Source organism: Empidonax traillii, unplaced genomic scaffold, assembly GCF_003031625.1.
Source record: "Empidonax traillii isolate 1590-97213 ecotype Southwest subspecies unplaced genomic scaffold, ASM303162v1 scaffold426:size1138770, whole genome shotgun sequence".
Taxonomy (NCBI): Eukaryota; Metazoa; Chordata; class Aves; order Passeriformes; family Tyrannidae; genus Empidonax; species Empidonax traillii.
The window spans coordinates 283,502-302,935 of record NW_020955619.1 but is presented as its reverse complement, the minus strand read 5'-3'; the positions used below and the strand labels follow the sequence as shown (position 1 = coordinate 302,935).

General features: G+C 51.9%; 3 protein-coding genes across 7 annotated transcripts in view; 2 read left to right on the top strand and 1 right to left on the bottom strand.

Annotated features, from left to right (window-relative positions):
- Positions 1 to 9,858, top strand: part of HECTD4 (HECT domain E3 ubiquitin protein ligase 4) — a 67,992-nt gene extending 58,134 nt beyond the window's left edge. For all 5 annotated transcript variants that reach the window (XM_027894428.1, XM_027894430.1, XM_027894427.1 and 2 more), the window contains exons 67-76: positions 182 to 372; positions 916 to 1,062; positions 2,103 to 2,222; positions 2,347 to 2,502; positions 3,954 to 4,057; positions 4,773 to 4,994; positions 5,163 to 5,329; positions 5,752 to 5,947; positions 6,300 to 6,522; positions 7,096 to 9,858. In XM_027894428.1, the coding sequence (XP_027750229.1) occupies positions 182 to 372; positions 916 to 1,062; positions 2,103 to 2,222; positions 2,347 to 2,502; positions 3,954 to 4,057; positions 4,773 to 4,994; positions 5,163 to 5,329; positions 5,752 to 5,947; positions 6,300 to 6,522; positions 7,096 to 7,232 (1,663 nt within the window). In that variant the 3' untranslated portion in view covers positions 7,233 to 9,858. The remainder of the gene's footprint in view (positions 1 to 181; positions 373 to 915; positions 1,063 to 2,102; positions 2,223 to 2,346; positions 2,503 to 3,953; positions 4,058 to 4,772; positions 4,995 to 5,162; positions 5,330 to 5,751; positions 5,948 to 6,299; positions 6,523 to 7,095) is intronic.
- Positions 9,859 to 10,616: 758 nt separating this feature from the next.
- TRAFD1 (TRAF-type zinc finger domain containing 1) lies at positions 10,617 to 18,841 on the bottom strand. The gene is made up of 11 exons (XM_027894431.1): positions 18,595 to 18,841; positions 17,063 to 17,198; positions 16,936 to 16,989; positions 15,456 to 15,710; positions 14,475 to 14,742; positions 13,842 to 13,915; positions 13,447 to 13,662; positions 12,496 to 12,595; positions 11,918 to 12,224; positions 11,463 to 11,532; positions 10,617 to 11,113 (listed from the first exon to the last, which is right to left on the bottom strand). Exons 1-11 carry the CDS (start codon positions 18,642 to 18,644, stop codon positions 11,072 to 11,074), a joined length of 1,572 nt encoding a protein of 523 aa, XP_027750232.1. The 5' UTR covers positions 18,645 to 18,841; the 3' UTR covers positions 10,617 to 11,071.
- Positions 18,842 to 19,263: 422 nt separating this feature from the next.
- NAA25 (N(alpha)-acetyltransferase 25, NatB auxiliary subunit) overlaps positions 19,264 to 19,434 on the top strand; it is a 26,381-nt gene continuing 26,210 nt past the window's right edge. The window contains exon 1 of the mRNA XM_027894383.1: positions 19,264 to 19,358. Coding sequence (XP_027750184.1) covers positions 19,301 to 19,358 — 58 coding nt within the window. The 5' untranslated portion in view covers positions 19,264 to 19,300. The remainder of the gene's footprint in view (positions 19,359 to 19,434) is intronic.

Below are 19,434 nucleotides of genomic sequence, written 5' to 3'. Positions count from 1 at the left end.
TCCTAATTATTTAATAACAGCGAGGGAAAGTGGGGGGATAAATCAGTTCTTGTCCTCAGACTGGAATTTGTGTAGTGAAACAGCTCTGCTTCAGAGGACAGAAGAGCTCAATTCCAGGTAATTCCTGCAACTGAGCAGTGTAGGGCTTGGTGTGACCAGGTTTTACCCCTCTCACTTTCAGGTGTGCCTGCATCGATGCCAGACATGCCCAGAAAGCGTCCCGTAAGTGGACCCTGGAGATGGATGTGGCCCTCGTCCAGTACATCAACAGGCTGTGCCGTCACCTGGCCATCACTCCAGCACGGCTCCACCCCCATGAGGTGTATCTGGATCCAGCTGATGCAGCAGATCCCAGGATTGCCTGTCTGTTGAGTATGTATGGGTTGTTTGCACAGAGGCCTTTTCCAGTGGAAATGCTCCTGAACCTTCAGGAGTGCTCCTGAACCACCCGGCTGTCCCCAGGGGTGGGGACATCCCTTGGAGCTTTGGTGGGATGAGGAGGCACTGAGACTGGGTCTTCTCCTCTTGGGCATGCTTGGGCAAAGTTAGGAATGCACTGCAACTGCTCCCTGCTCTCCAAGCAGAATTCCTGCTCAGGCTGGAGCAGGAAATACCTGATGAGTTTGGCTTCCCAGTATAATAGGAAGGCTGGATTTCTATCCTGGACTAGGCAGACTTGAGTCACCTAAATCCTGCTCTAAGCACTGAGTTCCTCTGAGAGGCTCTCCACATTATTCAAATTGAGTGATGATGAAAGATCCTGGATCGGGCACCCAGAGGGATCCAGGAGGGAACATAACAGATGGTTTTGCTTTAGCCAGAGCCTGTGTGGCTCCTGGCTTGAACCTGCTGGGAAGGTGGGCTTTGCAGTAGGTGTGGGATCTCTCTCTCTCCTTGACTGGCTGTTCCCTGCAGATGTCCCCGTGGAGAGCCTGCGGCTGCGCTTCGCTCTGCTGCAGTCCCTCAACACCACGCTGGAGACCTTCTTCCTGCCGCTGGTGGAGCTGCGCCAGACGGACATGTACGGGAACAGCATCGCTGCCCTGCTGCAGGAGGCCAAAGGTGGCTGGGCAGGGCTGGGAGGGGGCACCAAACATGGCATCAGCCCAGGGCACTGCAGGGGAACAATTTGCTCTCTTCGATTTTTAAACCTAATTTGCAACTTACTGTTGCAGTTAAGTTGTTAGACATCATGCCCCTTGATCACAGAAGGAGTTGGCGCATGACCACCCAGGCAGTGGGTGGTCTTCGGTGTTCCTTTATCTTCTTGGCAGCATCCATAAATTAAAATTGTTATCAGCAAGCAGCAGATCAGGTGAAAGCTCCAGGAGTTTGTCATCGAAGTTGTAGAATTAGTGAGATGAAGAAAATACTTGCCGTGCATCAGCATTTAAAGTGGTTTTTGCAGCCTTCACCAGACAACAAGCACACTCACGGTTTAGGTCATTACACTTCCCAAATTTGTCTTCTGAAGAAGATGATACAGAATTCCCCAGATGTGTCACTGTGTTGAAGAGGTTTTTGTATTGGCCCAGCTGGAAAACACCCTGTAAAACCAGTATGGGGAAGAGAGGAATGTTCAGAGGTTTCTCTTTATAGAGAAATTAAATATATTTTTGGGGCAGTGTCACAGCCCTATTTTTTATCGTGTTTTCTTGCCTGTAGCTTTACTGTCAAAACATCCCAGATGTCTGACAACTATTTGGCAAGTGTTTCTATTTACAGAGGTTGTGATGGAGTTGCTGGGATCTATTTATAGGACATTGGAATTGTGTTGATCAGTGTCCTATCCCAGTGCACTTATTCCAGAAAACATGAGTAACAAATAGGCTAAGTTGGACAGGGCTTGGAGCAGCCTGGTCTAGGGACAGGTGTGTCCCTGCCCATGGAGGGGGTTGGAACTGGATGAGCTTTGAGGTCCCTTCCAACCCAAACCATTCTGGGATTCTGTGGAATGCTTTTTGGAAAGAGTGTGGATTAGCCATGTCTTACCTACCTAATGAAGGGGAAATTATTATTCTACCGTTGCCCACTGGGGAATTTCAGAAAAGAAGATTGCAGAGGGATTAATTAACTCTACTGAAATGTGTTTGTTTCCTCAGGTTTGATCTTCTACGACACAAAAGTCACTGTCATGAACAGGGTGCTCAACGCCACCGTCCAAAGAACCGCCGACCACGCGGCCCCGGAAATCACCCTGGATCCCCTGGAAATCGTGGGAGGTACGGGAAGCGTTGATCCTTTCCAAAACCCGTTACGAGTCCGCTCTGCTCTCCCTGAGCTCGGGTGCTGATGAATGCAAAGGCTCTGAGCGTGGGGGTTTCTCTTCCCTGTGTGTTTTCCCAGGGGAGATCCGTTCCTCGGAGAATTCCTACTTCTGCCAGGCTGCGCGGCAGCTGGGCTGCGTCCCCTCCTCCCAGCTCTGCGTCAAACTGGCCAGCGGGGGAGACCCCACCTACGCCTTCAACATCCGCTTCACCGGGGAGGAGGTCCATGGCACCAGTAAGTGGGGGTGACACTCACCGGGAGCAGGCAGAGCCCGGGGTGTCACCGGAACGTGCTCGTGGCAGCTCCGGGGAGCGGCGTTCCCTTTGGAGTGTTCCCAGCCCTGCAGGTGGAGAGAACGGGATCCCTTTCGGCGTTTGGCTCCTCGGGTGCTCTGTGGGCTCTGTGTGTGTGCACAGGGAAGGAGCAAATGGCATTTACTGTTCAGTAATGGGCCTCCCGGAGCCCACTCCCACTGACACACCTGACCCCAGGAAATTCCGAGTACCTCAGGGTGAGAATGAAGGATTCAGTTTGCCCCTCATGGCAGATACTCTCGTGGGGATTTCTTTGTTTATTTGGTGCATACACATACATTTTTCCCTAAACAATGGTTAGGGTGTTTTCAGTAGGATGTTTTCTTGCTTACTGATCAGATCTGTAGTTCCTGCCATTCCTTTTTCCTCTCTCTATTTGTCTGCCTTCTTATCCCCTCCCCCTCACAGATGCAGCCAGGCTGAAATCAGGTCAGATTTCAGGCTTCTTCTAAAGGGTTCAGACTTCTTCATTTTACCCAAATTCAGATTAGTCCAGTGCCTCTGTTTTCCCTCCCCAGCACCATCTCTCTATTGCACAGAATTGTTGCAAGAGGATGGAATTTGTGGAACGGGACCTGTAATCTGTCCCTCTTCTCCACCACATGATTAGTTATTTTTCTATTTGCATAATGATGGAATTTAGTGATACAATTCTTATTAAACCAAATTGCACTGAAACAACACCTATGAATTTAAATTAGACAGCAATCAATTCAAATTCCTGACAAAGCTGACTGTGTTATCCTGCTGGCATAGTCTGTATTTTCAGGAAGAGGCTGGTTTAAACACAGTATGAGGAAATGCAGAGCTGTTGAATAAACTGATGGGGTATCCAGGCAGGTGTCAGCCATGGTTAAAGCAGCAAATCAATGACTGTTATCCAAATTCATGTGCTCTGTACTGACTGTTGTGGTCCTTGTTGGAGATGTGTGGGGGAATATGGAGCCAGAGAGCCCAAAACACACCTCTCATCTTATCAACTCCTGTCCAATGTGGAAGGGAACATTCCCATGAGTGTGCACCCATTAGCAGAGCCAGGGGCTCCTTGGTGCCTTCTCCCAGGGGAATTCTTCTCTTTTGGAGGTCTCTGGTGGTTACTGGCAGTAACTGTGAGGACAGAAATGTTACTTCACGTGGCTAAGCATCCTGTGCTGGTCTCTGCATCACCTCCCTGCTCCTACCTGTGCAAACACTCCATTGTCACAGCACAGCACTGTCCATCTCCTAATCCAGCAGCAAATCCCACTTGCAGGCCAGCTGGTGGGACAGACAGTTCTGCTGCTCTCAGAGTGCTGCAAGACAAAGCATCTACTCAGGAATTCAACAGGAAACAAATCAATATTTTCCTTGTTTTCCCTGTCTCCTTTCCAGGTGGATCTTTCCGTCACTTCCTCTGGCAAGTGTGCAAAGAGCTGCAGAGCTCCTCGCTGTCCCTGCTCCTGCTGTGCCCCAGCTCTGCTGTCAATAAGAACAAGGTGGGAGATCTAAGGGCCAAAAATGGGGGGGGGGGGTGTCTCTTTTGGGATGCTGGGTTTGAACAGGAGAGGAACATGTTTGTTCAGAGGGACAGAGAGAGGCCTCACATCAACAGCCCCTCCCATTACGCATTACCAGGCAGGTCCCACGCCCTGAGGGAGCTGGGAATGGCTCTTGGTGAATTCCTGTTGTACTTGGAGAAGGAGCCAAGTCATCAAAATGCAAAATGGAGCAGAATTAGGACTCCTGGTCAGAGTTCAGAGTAAATGGGGGTCAGTTGTCTGGGATGGGGTTTTTCTGCCCCAAACTGGTGGACTCCAGGTATTATTCCAGGAAAATCACCAGGAAGGTGATTCACATTCCCAGTAGAATAAGATGCTCCATCCATGCTATTTATTGCATATTTAGTGTCTTTATTTTGTGCAGTAGGTGTTCTTTAGAAACAAGATAAAGCTTGTGGCCCACAGAATTCACAGTAGTTGAGGGATCCTTCCTTCTTGGGAGTATTCACAAGGTAGGAAAGATCATGAAGTGGTGATGTGATATCAGTGTATAAATTATGCAGCTTCCCTGCCACACTCAGCAGGTCCTTCTGTAGCCAATAAACATTATCCTTGAGGTTCCAGTCAGGTTTTCCACCAGCCTGTTCCCACATGGCCCCTCAGGGCTGTCAGTTGTTAAATCCTGCTCTGTGTGCCCCGTTTTTTTCCGAAGGGGAAGTACATCCTGACTCCCAGCCCCATCACCTACGCCGAGGAGCAGCTGTTCCATTTCTTTGGGCAGCTCCTGGGAATTGCCATCCGAGCAGATGTTCCTCTGCCCCTGGACCTCCTGCCCTCCTTCTGGAAGACCCTGGTGGGAGAGCCCCTGGATCCTGATGTGGATCTCCAGGAAGCCGACATCCTCACCTACAACTACGTCAAAAAGTTTGAAAATGTGAGTCACTTTTTTTCCCCCTTTCCCTCCTTTTCCTTGGAGTTCCCCCTGGCACGTGGCTCCAGCAGCAGGGAACTGCTGCCTGCCCTCGGTGTTGGCTCCGTCCTGGCAGGTGGTTTTTGTGGGAGCAGGATCAGCAAGTGTTGTATCATGATTGTTTCCTGCCAGATCAACGATGAGACGGAACTGGAAGCTCTGTGTGCGGAAATCGCCTCTCAACACTTGGCCACGGAGAGCCCCGACTGTCCCAACAAACCCTGCTGCAAATTCACCTACCTGACCATGACAGGGGAGGAGGTGGAGCTGTGTCCCAGGGGGAGGCACATCCCTGTGGGGTAAGGAACAGCCTTCTGGCCAGGAAGAACCTCCCCTGGGCTGACTTTCAAAGCACGAGGCTCTCCAGAGGTGCTTTTGGAAGAAGCTGAAGGTTCTGGAAAAGCTTTGCTTTGTGAGAAGTTGGCAGGGATTGGGAATCATTAGTGCTGTTTGGTTCTGTAAGTACCAGAGACCTGAGGAGCAGGGCTGGAGTCATCTGTGGGTGGCCTGCAAGGAGCAGCCACAGTTGTGAGGCTTGAGAAGAAATGGGCACAGGGGAGGGAGAGGAGGAAGCTGAGGAGAGTGGAATTAAACTGGGAAGCATCAGAATGCACAGAGCTTATTGCTCCCTCTGATTTATTCAGAAGTGGAATCCCTCATAAATAGCTTCTGTACATGATGGTCTGGGGTGTTCCTGCTCATCCCAGCTCTGCCCTTGCAGATGGGAGAACAAGGACGTGTACGCGGCCGCGATCCGGAGCCTGCGGATGCGGGAGCTGCAGACCCCGGAGTGCATGACTGCAGTGAGGGCAGGGCTGGGCTCCATCATCCCCCTGCAGCTCCTCACCACCCTCACCCCCCTGGAGATGGAACTCAGGACCTGTGGCCTCCCCTACATCAACCTGGAATTTCTCAAGGTACAAAGAATGGCAGGTTTAGCCAAACTGGCCCCTGTGACACAGAGAGGAGGATCCTCCGGTGGGAAGGTGCTGGGGGGAATCTTCTGCTTGGGGTGCAGCCAGGACATCCTTGGGGAACTCTGGCCTGTACTTGAAAGCCTCTTTTTACTCCCAAGGAAGTTTTTTAAGATTTCACAGGAAATAATAGGAGCCGGGCTTGTTCCAGAGAGCAATAAGGAATTTGCTTTTTAACGTCAAATTTTAAATCCACCTCCCTTCTGTTGATTTGTATTTATCTGAAGTGTAGTGGGGAAGATTCCTGAAGGCAGAGGGAAGGGCAGGAGTGGACATGTGCTTTGTGTTCCCTCAGGCACACACCATGTACCAGGTGGGACTGATGGAGACCGATCAGCACATCGAGTTCTTCTGGAGCGCCCTGGAGATGTTCACGCAGGAGGAGCTCTGCAAGTTCATCAAGTTTGCCTGTAACCAGGAGAGGATCCCCTTCACCTGCCCCTGCAAGGACGGGGGCCCCGACACGGCCCACGTGCCCCCATATCCCATGAAAATCGCCCCCCCCGACGGCGCTGCAGGTACGGGGCTGTCCTGGGGGTGTCCCCTCCAAAGGCAAAGGGAGTTGGTTCCTCTCATGGCACAGTTCCAGCTTTCAGTCCCCCTTTCATGTAATTTAAACTTGTGTTTAGTGCACAAACAGTGACAAGAGAGAGGCAGGTAGCTGTGAGCGTAAATAAGAAGAGAATTTGGTTTTAAACCATGTAAAAATTAAAATGTAACACAAACCTGACTTTCTAGTGGAAGGCTCCCTGCCTGTGGCAGGGAGGTGGAACTGGGTGAGCTTTTTAAGGTCCTTTCCAACCCAAATCATTCTGGGATTCCATGATACTTAAAATTTTGTCTCTGGAGAGACACTGAGAGACTTTGTTTGTTTGTCTCTTATGCTTTTAAAATTACTGGGCTATCGGAAAAATATCAGCCCGAGGCCTGTTGGAGAAGCACAGGATGTTTAGGATTCAAAAGACCCCCAAGAGGCAGGGATTTGATTTTGATACCCTCAGTAAGGGGTGTGGGGGAGGAGCAGCTCTGGGACAATGAGGAGAAAAGCACTGGGCGTCTCCAACCCCCCTTCCCGGTGCCTGTCCCGGCAGGTTCCCCGGACTCGCGGTACATCCGTGTGGAGACGTGCATGTTCATGATCAAGCTCCCCCAGTACTCCTCCCTGGACATCATGCTGGAGAAGCTCCGCTACGCCATCCACTACCGGGAGGACCCTCTGAGCGGCTGAGGGGGACGAAGGGGGTACCCAGAGGTGACTCTGTCGTGACTCTGCCGACGGTGCAAACCCTCCAGTTCCATCCGGCACCTCCCGCCGCTCCGCCCGACGAGCTGGAGGTTTAATTTATTTTCTGAACCTTCGTTCCCGTTACAGTAATTCCCAGAAGACTTCCATTTTGTATTTGTAGACTTTGTGGTGGACTGGTTCTTTTGCTGCCTTGTTTGTGGAATATTTGTAGGATAGTTTAGTAAAGACCGGTTTGTGTATAATTTAATTGGGAAAAAAGAAACCGACAAACCTTTCCACATGTACATTTCTAATTTTGTAATCCAGAACGAGCTTCCCCTGCGAACGCAGCGGCAGGGAGGGCGTCCCGAGCTCGGGAAGGTCACGGATCGCTCTCCCCTGAGACATTTTTGAGTACAAAAATGCACAGTTTGGGTGTGGGGAGGGAATGGCCGCACTGGCAGAGGCAGAGCACGGGGACTGTTTGGCACGGGCAGGATTTGTGGCACTTGCTTGAGGTTTGGAGCGGGAACTTCACTGCCAAACCTCATGTCCACCTTTCCACCACTTCCTTTGAAATCTTTTTAAACTCTGAGCAAGCACACAGTGGGGGCTGCCACTTAATTTGAGGCTTCAGCTCAACACTTCTGGGAAGATTTAGAACAGAACAGTGAAAGGGCAGTAATTCCATTGGGTTCCTGCCCTAGATGTTCTTGAATGTCTGCTTTGCTTAGCAACAAAATAATGTCTTGTAATTAAAATCCCAGCAGAACAAACTGGCTTCTCTCGAAGGGTGTAAGACATCACAGTCCAACCCCAGAGTCTGGGACTTGATCCCAGTTCCCAACGAGCTTTCAGAACAACCAGGGTGTGATCAAACTCATTTTTGTACTCAAAAATCTTTGATCTAAAGAGCAAATTATCCTAAAAATGTGACAGCCGGCAGGAGGATGAGGAAGGAGGATGAAGCTTCTATTTTATCTGGAAAGATGGGAGCCGGCTGCGGAGAGAGAGCCACTCCACGTCTCACGTGGTGTGCCATGGGACGTGCTCTGGGTGGTCAGAGCAGCCCCTCAAGGGCGTCGTGTCCCTCACTGGTGTCAGTGGCCACCCCTATCCAGGGGTTTCATGGACAGTGTTGCTTCGCTGATCACTCAGAACCCGAATTCCAAGGAAGAGCCCACCCCGGCTCCGCCTGTGCCGGGGGTCGGTGCTGCCCTGAGCCGAGTGCCCATGCTGGGCCGTGCTGGGCTGTCCCTCGGCCCCCAGAAGGTGTGGGTGGGGTGTGACTGCACCTCTAGGTCGGAGTTCCGTGTCTCCAGAACAGGGCTTGGCCTGTCTGTGCTCCTGGGAATCCCACTGTATTTATTGTACATTATTGTGAATATTGGGAACGGTGAGTGTGTGGGACGTGGGAGATGCTGTGAGTGAGGGAAGAGCCCAAACGCGTGTGGATGTTGTTGTTCCGTGAGCGAGTGGGAATGTGTGTGCCAGTCATAGGTAGTCGTTGGCATCCGGAGTCTCCCAACCCGTGGTTAGGAAGCTGTTACCCTCCCATTGCATATCCCCCTTTCCAGGGAACAGATCCACGTAGGAAGAATATTTACTCTCCAATCTCGTCCATTCCCTGGTAGAAGCGTTTATGTAGCTCAGAAACCACTCGGAGGAAGCGCCAACACCTGGAGTTTACAAAGACCGAGGGAAAAGGAAGCCGAAGGAGCGGCTTGGAACCAGTTTGTTCCCAGAAGGTGTCACGAGGGAACGTGGGGAACACCAGTGGAATTTCATGGCAGAGCTGTGGCTGCAGGTTGGGCACTTTCTGGGTGGTTTTGGGCTCCAGCCCCCCACGTGAAGCCCGAAAGGCCCCGGGCGGGCGGAGCAGCCACGGAAGGCTCCGGAGCTCGGAATTCCAACGTTTCCCAAGGCGCTGGTTCCAACTGTGAGTAAGAAACTGCTGCTACTGTCTGTGTGCTCCTTGGAGAGCACGCCCGAGTGGAGCACATCTGCACCCCGGCCCCGAGACGTGCTGGAAAGTTACTTGATCCGTATTTATTACAGTTAATTATTTATGATTACAAATAACGCACTTTGCGGCGATGCCGTTTGCACCCGGGGGTGTAAACGGAGCTTCTTCTACAGGACAAGCGTCACACCAATAACCAACCTCCATCGACTTCGGTTTGTTCTCGAGAACAGGATCAGCCCCACAGGAGAAGGAGCTGTGGGGGGTTTTCTTGGCTTTTTTTTGTTTGTTTTGTTTTATTTTGAATTTCACGCTCCTTGGGAAGGAAGTGCTGCAGCCCCCTCGGCTGCGGCTCCAATGGCCTTTTGATTAAAGCTTTTCTAATCATCCTTAATTCCTCGTGCTTTAAATGAACTTGACATTGTCTGTACTAGGCTTGTTTGTCAAAGCAAAGATTGGTTTGTGATGATGATGATTATTATTATTATTTTTTTTAATATATATTCATTCAGAATGTAAAATTATACTAAACCATGGAAAAACTCTGGAGCTGGGTATTAGTTCTAGCTTGGTGTGTGTCCATCTCGGTTCCGTACACGGCATTAACCTGTAAGTGCTCTTGGCCATCGAGTGTACACCTGCATAAAGGAGATTCTTAACATCCCTCTGCACTTCTTGTGTCCTTCTTTGGGGCTGCCAGGATTGAAATCCGCTGCTGGAGCTGCCTGAGGCACAGGATTAGGAGGGTGAGGAAGGAAGCTGCAGGTTCTCTCTTTGAGTCCCTCTTTTATGGGTGACGTTTATTTACTCAGAACAAAATGTAAATATTTTGTACCAAAGCGAGCACAGCCACTGCTGAGCTTTCTCTTCCTGCAGACTCTGGGATATTTCATCCTGAGGGATAACACAGGCTCTGCCACCTCAGTAATTAGTTACTTGTCATACTAATGGTTTCTGACCCCAGGCATCCCATTATCCATCCCAAACCCCAGGAATCAGCTCCCTTTCTCTCCCCAGGAACGGGGAGAACACAGGTTTGGTTGCCACCTGTTCTTGAATACCTTTATTCTTCTTGGATAAATAAACCCATTTGGTGGGAGCATCTGTAAAATGTCTTTGTTTTAGGAGGAAGATCCCTCCAGCCCTCATGAACCTCGGGCTGCACCGGTGGGATGGAGAGGAGACCCCGCCCAAAGGGTGAGTGGTTAATTAGCCCTGCTAATGCCATCTGCTGCACCCCCTTAATTAGGCTTCTCAGAGAGCTGCTCCAGCTTTTCCACTACCACTTCCCAAAGCCCCAGGGCTGCCAACAGCAAAGGAACAGGGATCCAGGGCAGGTAATGGTGGAATGGGGATTCCCAGACTCCCTGCCCAGCGCCAGGGGTCACCCTCAGAGAAGAGATTTTTACTGCACGACACTTTGGGACAGCATTAGATAAACTTTATTCCAAGGAATCTACAAAACAGGGATAATGCAGCAAGGAGAAGCTTTTGGCCACTGACCCTCAGTTCTGTTCTGTGGGGGGCAGATCCATCCAGCTGCTCCCTGGGGGGGTGGCACCTGCCGTGCCTGAGGAGGACAAGGCAGGACACACCCTGGGAGCTCAGCCTGGCACAAATCCTGGCCAGGGCCTGCACAAGGAGCCCCCACGGACACAAAACCCAGGTAGGGCTGAGGTTTTGCTGCCTTGGGGGGTGCTGGGGGCAATCGGAGACGTAAAAACCTGACGTTTGCTCTCACAGGTTAAAAATAGATATTTAGAAAATGGTCACTGCCTAAAAATTTAAATCCAAGGTGGGAATTTACTTGTGCTCTGACCAGAGCAGGGCAGAGCACAGGAACGGGACCAAGATCTCAGTGTCTTCCAGCAGTGGTGGCTCATTCCTCGGGGGATCTGGCCCCTGGGCTCTGGGCTTTGGCCTTAAGGGAAGGGGAAAAGAAAGGAAAAATACTCTTTTCAAATATTACTTGATAGAAGCAATTGATAAAAAGCTCCCTGAAGCAGGAGAACATTAAAATAAGCTCCTTGTCCCAGCAAAGCCATTACGAGGGGTAACAGCCAGGGACTGTCCTCTCCTCCCTGCCCATCTCCCTCCCAGGAGGAGCCGGGTGGGAGCCCCAGGGCAGCACTGGGACCCCTGGAACTGCCACCCCCAAGCCCTGCGGGGTTGGGACCCCTGGAACTCCCACCCTGAGCCCTACAGGGCTGGGACCCTCCTGCCCAGGTGTCCAGCCCATCCCACTGCCAGGGCTGCCCCTGCAGCCTCACCTTGGAGCTCCCGCGCCTGAGGCCGACGCGCCCGTCCTGCAGCCTGAGGCTCCTTCCTCCGGTGCTGGGGCTGTGGGGGATCAACAGGGACACCTTCAGAGGGGACAAACACACCTGGGACAGGAGGGCAGCACAGCAGGGACATGGGCAAGGGGTCAGGGAGAAGCTCTCGTGTCTCCCCTGAACCCTGACCCAGGTATTTCTGTAACAGAGCCCAGAGCGCTGCCAGGGCAGGTAACCAGGTGTCATCCTGCATTTCATCCCAGGGGCCACTTTGTCCATTCTGTTTTGAGGTAAGAAGCTAAATTTGTTGTTTGAATCTCAGATAAGCACCAGCCAAGTTCAACTGAGTCCATTTGGAAGCCGGTGAAAAGCCTTTCAGCTACGGGCAAACTTGAGGGAATCCAGATCTGCACCCCAAGGAAGTGGAACAGAACAGAAGGCAAAGGTGGTACCTTGGCTGGGCTTGAGCAGCTCTGGAGAAGCTGGAGGGGAAGGTTTCTCCACGGAAGTGCTGAGCAGGTCTGGTTCGTGGCGTTGTCCCCCCTGCAGCTTCACCTGTCCCTCTGTCCTTCGGTCTCCCCTGGCTGCCATTCCCCTTCCTGGGCTTCCCCTGCACGTTGGAAGCGTCAGCAGCTCCCGGGGAACGGGACAATGGTGTGTTCCTGGCGTTGGCCACGTCACTCCTCAGCTTGGTCTCTCGGGCAGGGCAGCCCAGCCCTGCCTGCCCAAAGCCTTCTGTGTGCCGAGGAGAAACATCTCCTGCAAGGACAGGACACGGAGCTTAACGGGAACAGAACCTGCAGCACCAGCCACTGGAGAGAACAGAACTAGACCCACTTCCATCCCAGCAGCCCCAGGCTCCGTAACAGGGATCGCTGAGGACACAGTTCAGTGATTTAATCCTCCCAGACTGGGGGGAGAGAGGACTGAAGGTTTTTCAGTGTAGAGACAGAACAGGGTAACAGCAGCAGCACAGAGCAGGGGTGATGTGTTACACCCCCAGAGCAGAGCCAGGCCGTGCTGTGCCCACCTTGGCGCCTGCTCCGTCGCCACGCCGGCTCCGGCGATTCCCGTCTGTCCGGGGCTGGAGCAGCGGCCGCAGGGCTGGCCGGGCGCAGGTCACAGTGGTGCTGCAGAACACACAGACACTGCTCACACCACACCCCCCCAGCCATTCCTGGGAAACACTGAGCAGCAGCACCCCCGGGAAGGAGAAGGTTAGTAGGGAATTGTTGTCGTGGAATCCCAGAAGGGACCTTAAAGCTGATCCGGTTCCACCCCCTGCCAGGTTGGATGGGGCTTGGAGCAATCTGGGCTAGTGGGAGGTGTCCCTGCCCATGGCAGGGGCTGCAACTGGAGGGGCTTTAAGGTCCCTTCCAACCCAAACCATTCTGGGATAATCTGTGAGATTGTATGAGATCTCATTTCCAACAACCCCGATTTTGCTGTTCCCCAGGACAAGAGAGGACAGGCCCAGAACAACCCCCCAAATTCCACCTGCACCGATTTGTTGGGACCAAGAACGTGAAAAAGCCATGGAACAGAAAATGAGTGAGCTCAGCATTTTATAATCTTGTCTGTAACAGCAGCAGATTCCAGAGGGCTCTTCTCTGTGCACACCACTCCCAGGTCTGTTCTCTACTTCCTCTCCCACCCACACAGCTTTGCCCTCGTGCTCCTCTCCCCTCCTCAGCTGACTCACATCCAGTTTTCTGCATCATTTTCTGTATGAGTCAAATTCCTCCATTGTGCAATTTCAGCCCTTTTGTTTCGTTTCTGTTACAAGAGCTTTAAAATAATCTGGTCCTTTTCAGGCAGAGCCCCAGCCTTGCACAACCCTCCAGCTGGACCCAGAGCTTCGTTTCGAAAGCTCTGACCCAGGGACAGTTACCTGAATTCCTAAAATGTACCCCAAGGGCCCTCAGGGCCCAGCACATCCTTGAGCTGGATGTGACACGACAGATCACGTCCTGTTCAGTACCTGATGGTGGAAGAGAATCTCTTCTTCCAGTTGGATGCCACAAAATTCACATGGAATCATGATGTTTCCTTGTGCCTGGACAGCTTGGGGCTGGGATGAAGGGAGAGTGCTCCAGCTGTTGGAGCCAACAGCACACAGACCATCATCGTCCCGTGGATTTGGAGAAGAGCTTCTCTTACTGAACGAGGCAAAGGCACTTGCTGGGTTACACCCCGTCTGGTACACAAGAGACACAGAGAAATCACCTTTCCTGCTGAGCCAGGGGGACTCTAAAAACCACTTTCCTTGGCAAAGACCCAACTGCCAGAGTTCTCTCAGTGTCAGCAACACCCCTTCCAGTCACAGTAACAGAAGAGTCTTTGCTGCAAACCCCAAGACACAAGGAAGCCCCAAACCTGGTGAAGGATCAGCTCCTCGGCGGGGCAGAGCTCCTCACAGAACTCACAGGGCAACATGATGGTCTCCATGTCTGCAAGGGAAGGGAAGGAAATATCCTCTATTGTGGAGAGTCTGGAGCAGCTGGATCTTCAAAATCCCTGAGCACCAGGCTCTGGTCTGTGCTGGGACAGCACCCAGAGCAAACGCTGAGGAAACAGCTCCTCCTGTCCCACTCACTGAGCTTCACATCACCCGCAGGAGAACAGTGTTTGGGGGTCAAAGATGGAGTGAATGGTCTGCGAAAAACACCTCTTACTGCCCTCAATAAACCCTCCAGTGCCATTTCTCCTTCCAAAGTAAGCTGCTCTCTAGGCCTCCCCCCGATCCTCCTTCCCATCAGGTCTCATTTCCATGAGAACCCCCCTCCCTCCACGGCTCTTATGGGGCTCCCACCACACATCAAGGTCAGAGACCCCCCACAGCTTGTATTCCTTCTTCCCTTGCTTTGCATCAGGAGGAGTCTAACAGACTAATTTTGGCATTTTAAAATATCTAGATAATCTTCAACATCCCCGATTCAATCTTTCCTTCTCCCCTCCCTCAAATTTAAGGATATCCCCCCCCCCAACACACACAATATTTACACTTACTTTTTCTGTGGTCTGAGGTGCTAAAAGACCCCGGAGAGTCGCAGGAGAAGATGTTTGACTGTTGTGCTTCGCTGAGGTGGGCAGCTGACCCGGGCTCGTTGGCATAGTCATATTCCCAGAAGTCCCTGGGAATTCCAGCTGCAGCGTCAGGGTGAGGATTATTCTCATTTTGCAGGCTGAGGGCCAAGGCATAGTCTAACTCAGCATTCCACTCCTCTGGAAGTGAGGAATGAGGGATTTCACTTTTCTCCTGCTGCTCCAGCTCATCCTCTTCAAAAGATAAACACTGTAAGTTTGAGAGGACATTAAACCTGTCCCCAGCAGTTCCCTCCCAGGACAACTCCTGCAGTTCAGCCTTTCAAAGCCAAGGACTGCTGTCCCAAATTCAGGAGGATGAATAAGGACAATCATCCTGGGATGGTTTGTACCAAGCAAAAAAAAAGGAGAAAAATAAGGAAGTTTTAACTTCCTTCTTACTCCAAAAGCTTGAACTGAGGCTTTTTGGGAGCTTTAGTGACTACATTGAGCAAGTTACTAATACCTTGTAACCTCATCCCTTTTACAAGGCTGCAACACTCCAGCTTTGTGTTTTTTCAGTACATTGATAAGAAAACAAATCATTCTTAATGATGCTGTATTTGACAACAGTGGGAATCACACAGAAGAAACCCACGAAATGTCCTAGTTTCAAAATTTCCAGGGGTTTCAGTTTCATTTTCTGGCAGGGAAGCTGCACTGCGAGGAAATCAGGATTCCACAGTTTTGATTTCTTTGACTGCTCCTGTTTTTCCCCCCTCACAGCCACCCTAAATCCGCTCCTCCCCCCCGGGGGCTCCCAGCACAGGTACCTGGGCTCAGCGGGCTCCTCACACCTCCCTCCTTGCTCCCAGTTCCCGGAGCTGCTCGGCTCCCTCGGGATTCCTCCTGTCTCCCAACTCCTGGAGCTGCTCGGCTCCCTCGGGATTCCTCCTGTCTCCCAACTCCTGGAGCTGCTCGGCTCCCTCGGGATTCCTCCTGTCTCCCAACTCCTGGAGCTGCTCCGCTCCCTCGGGATTCCTCCTGTCTCCCGCACAGCCGGGGATGCTCCCTGAGGTCCCTCAGCAGGACGTTCCTGCCGCAGTCCCGGCAGGGCTCTGTCCTGGCCCCGCAGTAGCTCTCGTGCTCGCGGAGCTTGTTGAAGGCCAGGGGGATGTCACAGAACTGGCACAGCGCGGGGCGCAGGGGACACGACGACTCCTGCAACAAACACAAACACATGGGGGGCTCTCAGTGAGCTCAGGGGTTCAGCACTCTGTGGTTTTCCTCATCCAAAGCCTCACTAAAAAAGAGCCTGGGATAAGACACGACCTGAGAAACGTGAAGAACAAGGTGCTGTATGACCCGTGTACCACAAACTGCAGCTCTGCAGGTACTCAGAGCACTGTTTGAAATTGTCTTTGACCTGGACAGCAGGTTCATGTGGAGGGTTTTGAAGCTGGCTTTTAAATACAGACCTGAAATCCAAGGACATTCCACTGAGTACAGCTAAAAACCACCTTGGAGTGAGTTCTGTAGGGAACAGACTTACACCTCATTTACTACTCAACAAAAACTGGTGGTAAACATTCTTTACCCCACACTCAACAACAGGGAAGTTGCCCTTCAAAAGGGGTTAAAAATAGATAAAAATACATGTTTAACCCCTTCTGAAGGAGTTTAAAAATAGATAAACCTTCAGTTTTAACCCCTTCAGGAGGGGTTAAAACCAGATAAAATGCATAACTGCAGATGCTGCAATAATAAAACAGCATTATTTGCTTTGCAAACAGAGCCAAAAGCACCACACACAAAGGGGCAGGATAAGCTATTTCCAGGGTTTAGAACTGGACAGATTTCCAAGGAAAATCCTTTTTCCCCTCAGCAATAAACAGGCTGAGGTGGCACTTCCAGAGCTGCCTTTAAATGAGCCCCCGGGAAGGGAGTGACATTTATAACAAGATTGCCTGTGACAGCAGCCAAGTGGATTCAGAACTCAGAAAATCCCACTGTGTCCTATTTTAGTTTGTTTTACAGGCTATTTTTAAAGTCTGTTTGGACATAAGTTATTAAAGCTCACATATAATAATGACTTATTAAAACTCAATCACTGCAAGAGAGGCAGAAACAAAAAATGGTAAAGGAAAGGACAAAAAGCCAGGTAAATCATATTTTGAAAAGCTTATTTTTCACTTCAATCACTAATAAGGACAAAAAATTACCAATTATCACAGATGGCTCGATATGAAGAGCCTGTGTGGCTCCAGCACTTTAAGGCAGTTTCCAACCCCCTTCTCCCAGGGGGTGTGAATTTAGGAAGCATCACTCAGTAAAAGGATGCACAAACCACAGGCTGGAATTCTGGCTGACAGAAAGGCTCTGGAATCAGTGCTTGGAAACACCACAGAGTCTCTCCCAGGGGTTTAAGAACAGAAAATCCACCAACCTCGTGATCCTTAAGGAGACTGTTTTCAATCTTCATCCGACACTTGCAGGTCACCTGTAGCAAAGGGACTTGGTTGGATTAATTGCCACAGAAATCAGCAGTTTCAGAAGGGGGATGTGTTTCTCACCTGCACGTGTTCAGACTCAATGTGGTTCTTCATCTCAGACTTTGGGATGGAGTCGCTGCAGTAGGGACATATTTCAATATTCCTGCGACAGTGGATTTCATGGATGAGGAAATTAACTGCAGGAATGTCCTTTTTGCTGGGGGAAAATCACTGAGGTTACTGGGCAGAAACACACTGACAACAAATTCAAAAGGTTGTACATAACAAAAAATTAATGCTAAGGAAGATTTTGATGAATTCATGGTTTGAAGTGAGTAACTCCAGAGAAAGGCCCAGCCAGGCCTCAAGGTTCCTGCACAAGTGGATATTAATGTATTTGGCACCCAAAACTCACATTGCATTAAGATAAAATCCAGGTGCATTTATTTCCTTACGTGAAAGGCCAATCATGCAGCACAAACAAGGTATCACCGGGTGCAAGTTAATAAACTAACCCGAGCAGATAAAAGCTTCTACTTGGCTATGAGAGGTCAAACAGTGCCTTGCTTGGAAAAAAATAACTGACAGATCCCATCAAGCCGGATCTGTTCAGGGAATGAAGGAATTATGGAATGGTTTGGGTTGGAAAGGACCTTAAGGCTCACTCAGTTCCACCCCTGCCATGGGCAGGGACACCTTCCATAGCCAGGTTTCTCAGAGCCCCAGCAGTACCAACACTACTCTGTACCCCCAAATTCCCCAGCTCTTATTTCTAAGATGCCCGTTTTCCTCCCTTGAGGACAGGAAAGGACCAAACACAAAAGGACCAAAAAGAACCGAGGCACCAGCTCAGTCCTCACTCCTGCCTCAAGCAGGAAGCACCACTTCTAGGTGGATGTATCATCCCCCCTCCAGGAAATCAGCCCTGAAAACACCCAAATTAACTGTATAACCTCTTGCTCCAACTCCAGCTGTTCAAGTTTCTTTTTTTTTTTTTTTTTGCCAAAACCCTGGCAAAGCATCAAAGCCCCACAGCAGCGTCTGAGCTGCACAGACCAAACAAACCCCGCTGATGTTGCAAGAAACCCTTTGGGTTCTGATGGCTCTTTGGAAAAAAAAACAACAACAACAACACATAACACTAAAAAAGTTGATTTCTTTAACTGTCTGTAGTCAGGACTCAGCTTGTGACAGCGAGGTCGTCATCAGTCACTGAATTACCACCACTGGGAGCTGCTGTCAGAGAGAAAAACTTCCACAACAACATATGCTTAGGGTTTCTATTTTTATATTTCTCCTGAGCTCCTGAGGCAGAGAGCTACTGAAGGGAAAACCTGGAATCGTGTGGATCTCACTGAAACACCAGCCTGTATTTCTATCTGAACCCTTCGGTTTCTCTCTAGTAGCCTGTTAGGCCACAAACTTGAGTAAAAGCGGAGAAAATTACAAGGCGTTAATAGCTGAGAAGGTAAAACCGACGCCCGAGCGTTCGCCTGTAAAAGCACTGATTTTTCCGCTGGACCGCCGGTGTTTCCAGCATTCCAAGGAGTCCTACCCCGGTTTAACGCGGCCCCGGCCCGGCCCGGCCCTCACCGACCCCGGCCCGGCCTTACCAGTTCCCGCAGAGCCGGGACTCGGCCCCGGGCACGGCGGCGATGGCCATGGCTGGGTTAGTGCCCCGAGGGGCTGCTGTTGCTGCTGCTGCTGCTGCTGCTGCTCCTTCCCCCGGCGGGGAGCAACGAGATAAAGCAGGGAAGGAGGAAGGAACGAGTGAGAGCGGAGCGCGGCCCGGCGGGCGCCGCTGCCGGGTGCCCTCAAGGCCGGCCTGGGGTGGGTGCAGAGGTCGCTCCCGGCGCTCCGGGACTCGGGGGGGAAGTGTCGATCGCGGGCTGATCGACACACCCGCCTCCTCAGCGCCGGCGCCCCCCCCTTCTTGACCCGCCCTCAGCCACCCCTCGCCGTGGCGGGCGCCCCCGAGCCCACCCCCGGCGGCCGCTCCCGGGCACCTCCGCGTCGTCACCAGCGCCCCCCCCCCAACCGCTCACGGCTATCCCCGAACCCCTCCCAGCATCGCCGCGGGTATCCCCAATCCCTATTATCCCCAATCCCGTCCCCAACCCCGGGGTCTCTTCCCCACCACACACACCGCGTCCCGCCTCCTCTCTCCCTCCCCCCCCCCCCCCCCCCCCCCCCCCCCCCCCCCCCCCCCCCCCCCCCCCCCCCCCCCCCCCCCCCCCCCCCCCTCCTCCTCCCCTCACACGCCCTCCCGCCCCGTGCCCGCCCCCGCCGCGCCTGCGCGCTGCGTTCTGCGCTCTCATCATGGCGGCGCGGGGCCATGTGCAGGACCCCAACGACCGCCGCCTGCGGCCCATCTACGGTACGGCCCCTGCTGCACCCCCCGTGGTCCTAACGCGGCAACCCCCGAGCCCCCCGGGCTCCCGCCGCCCCTACCG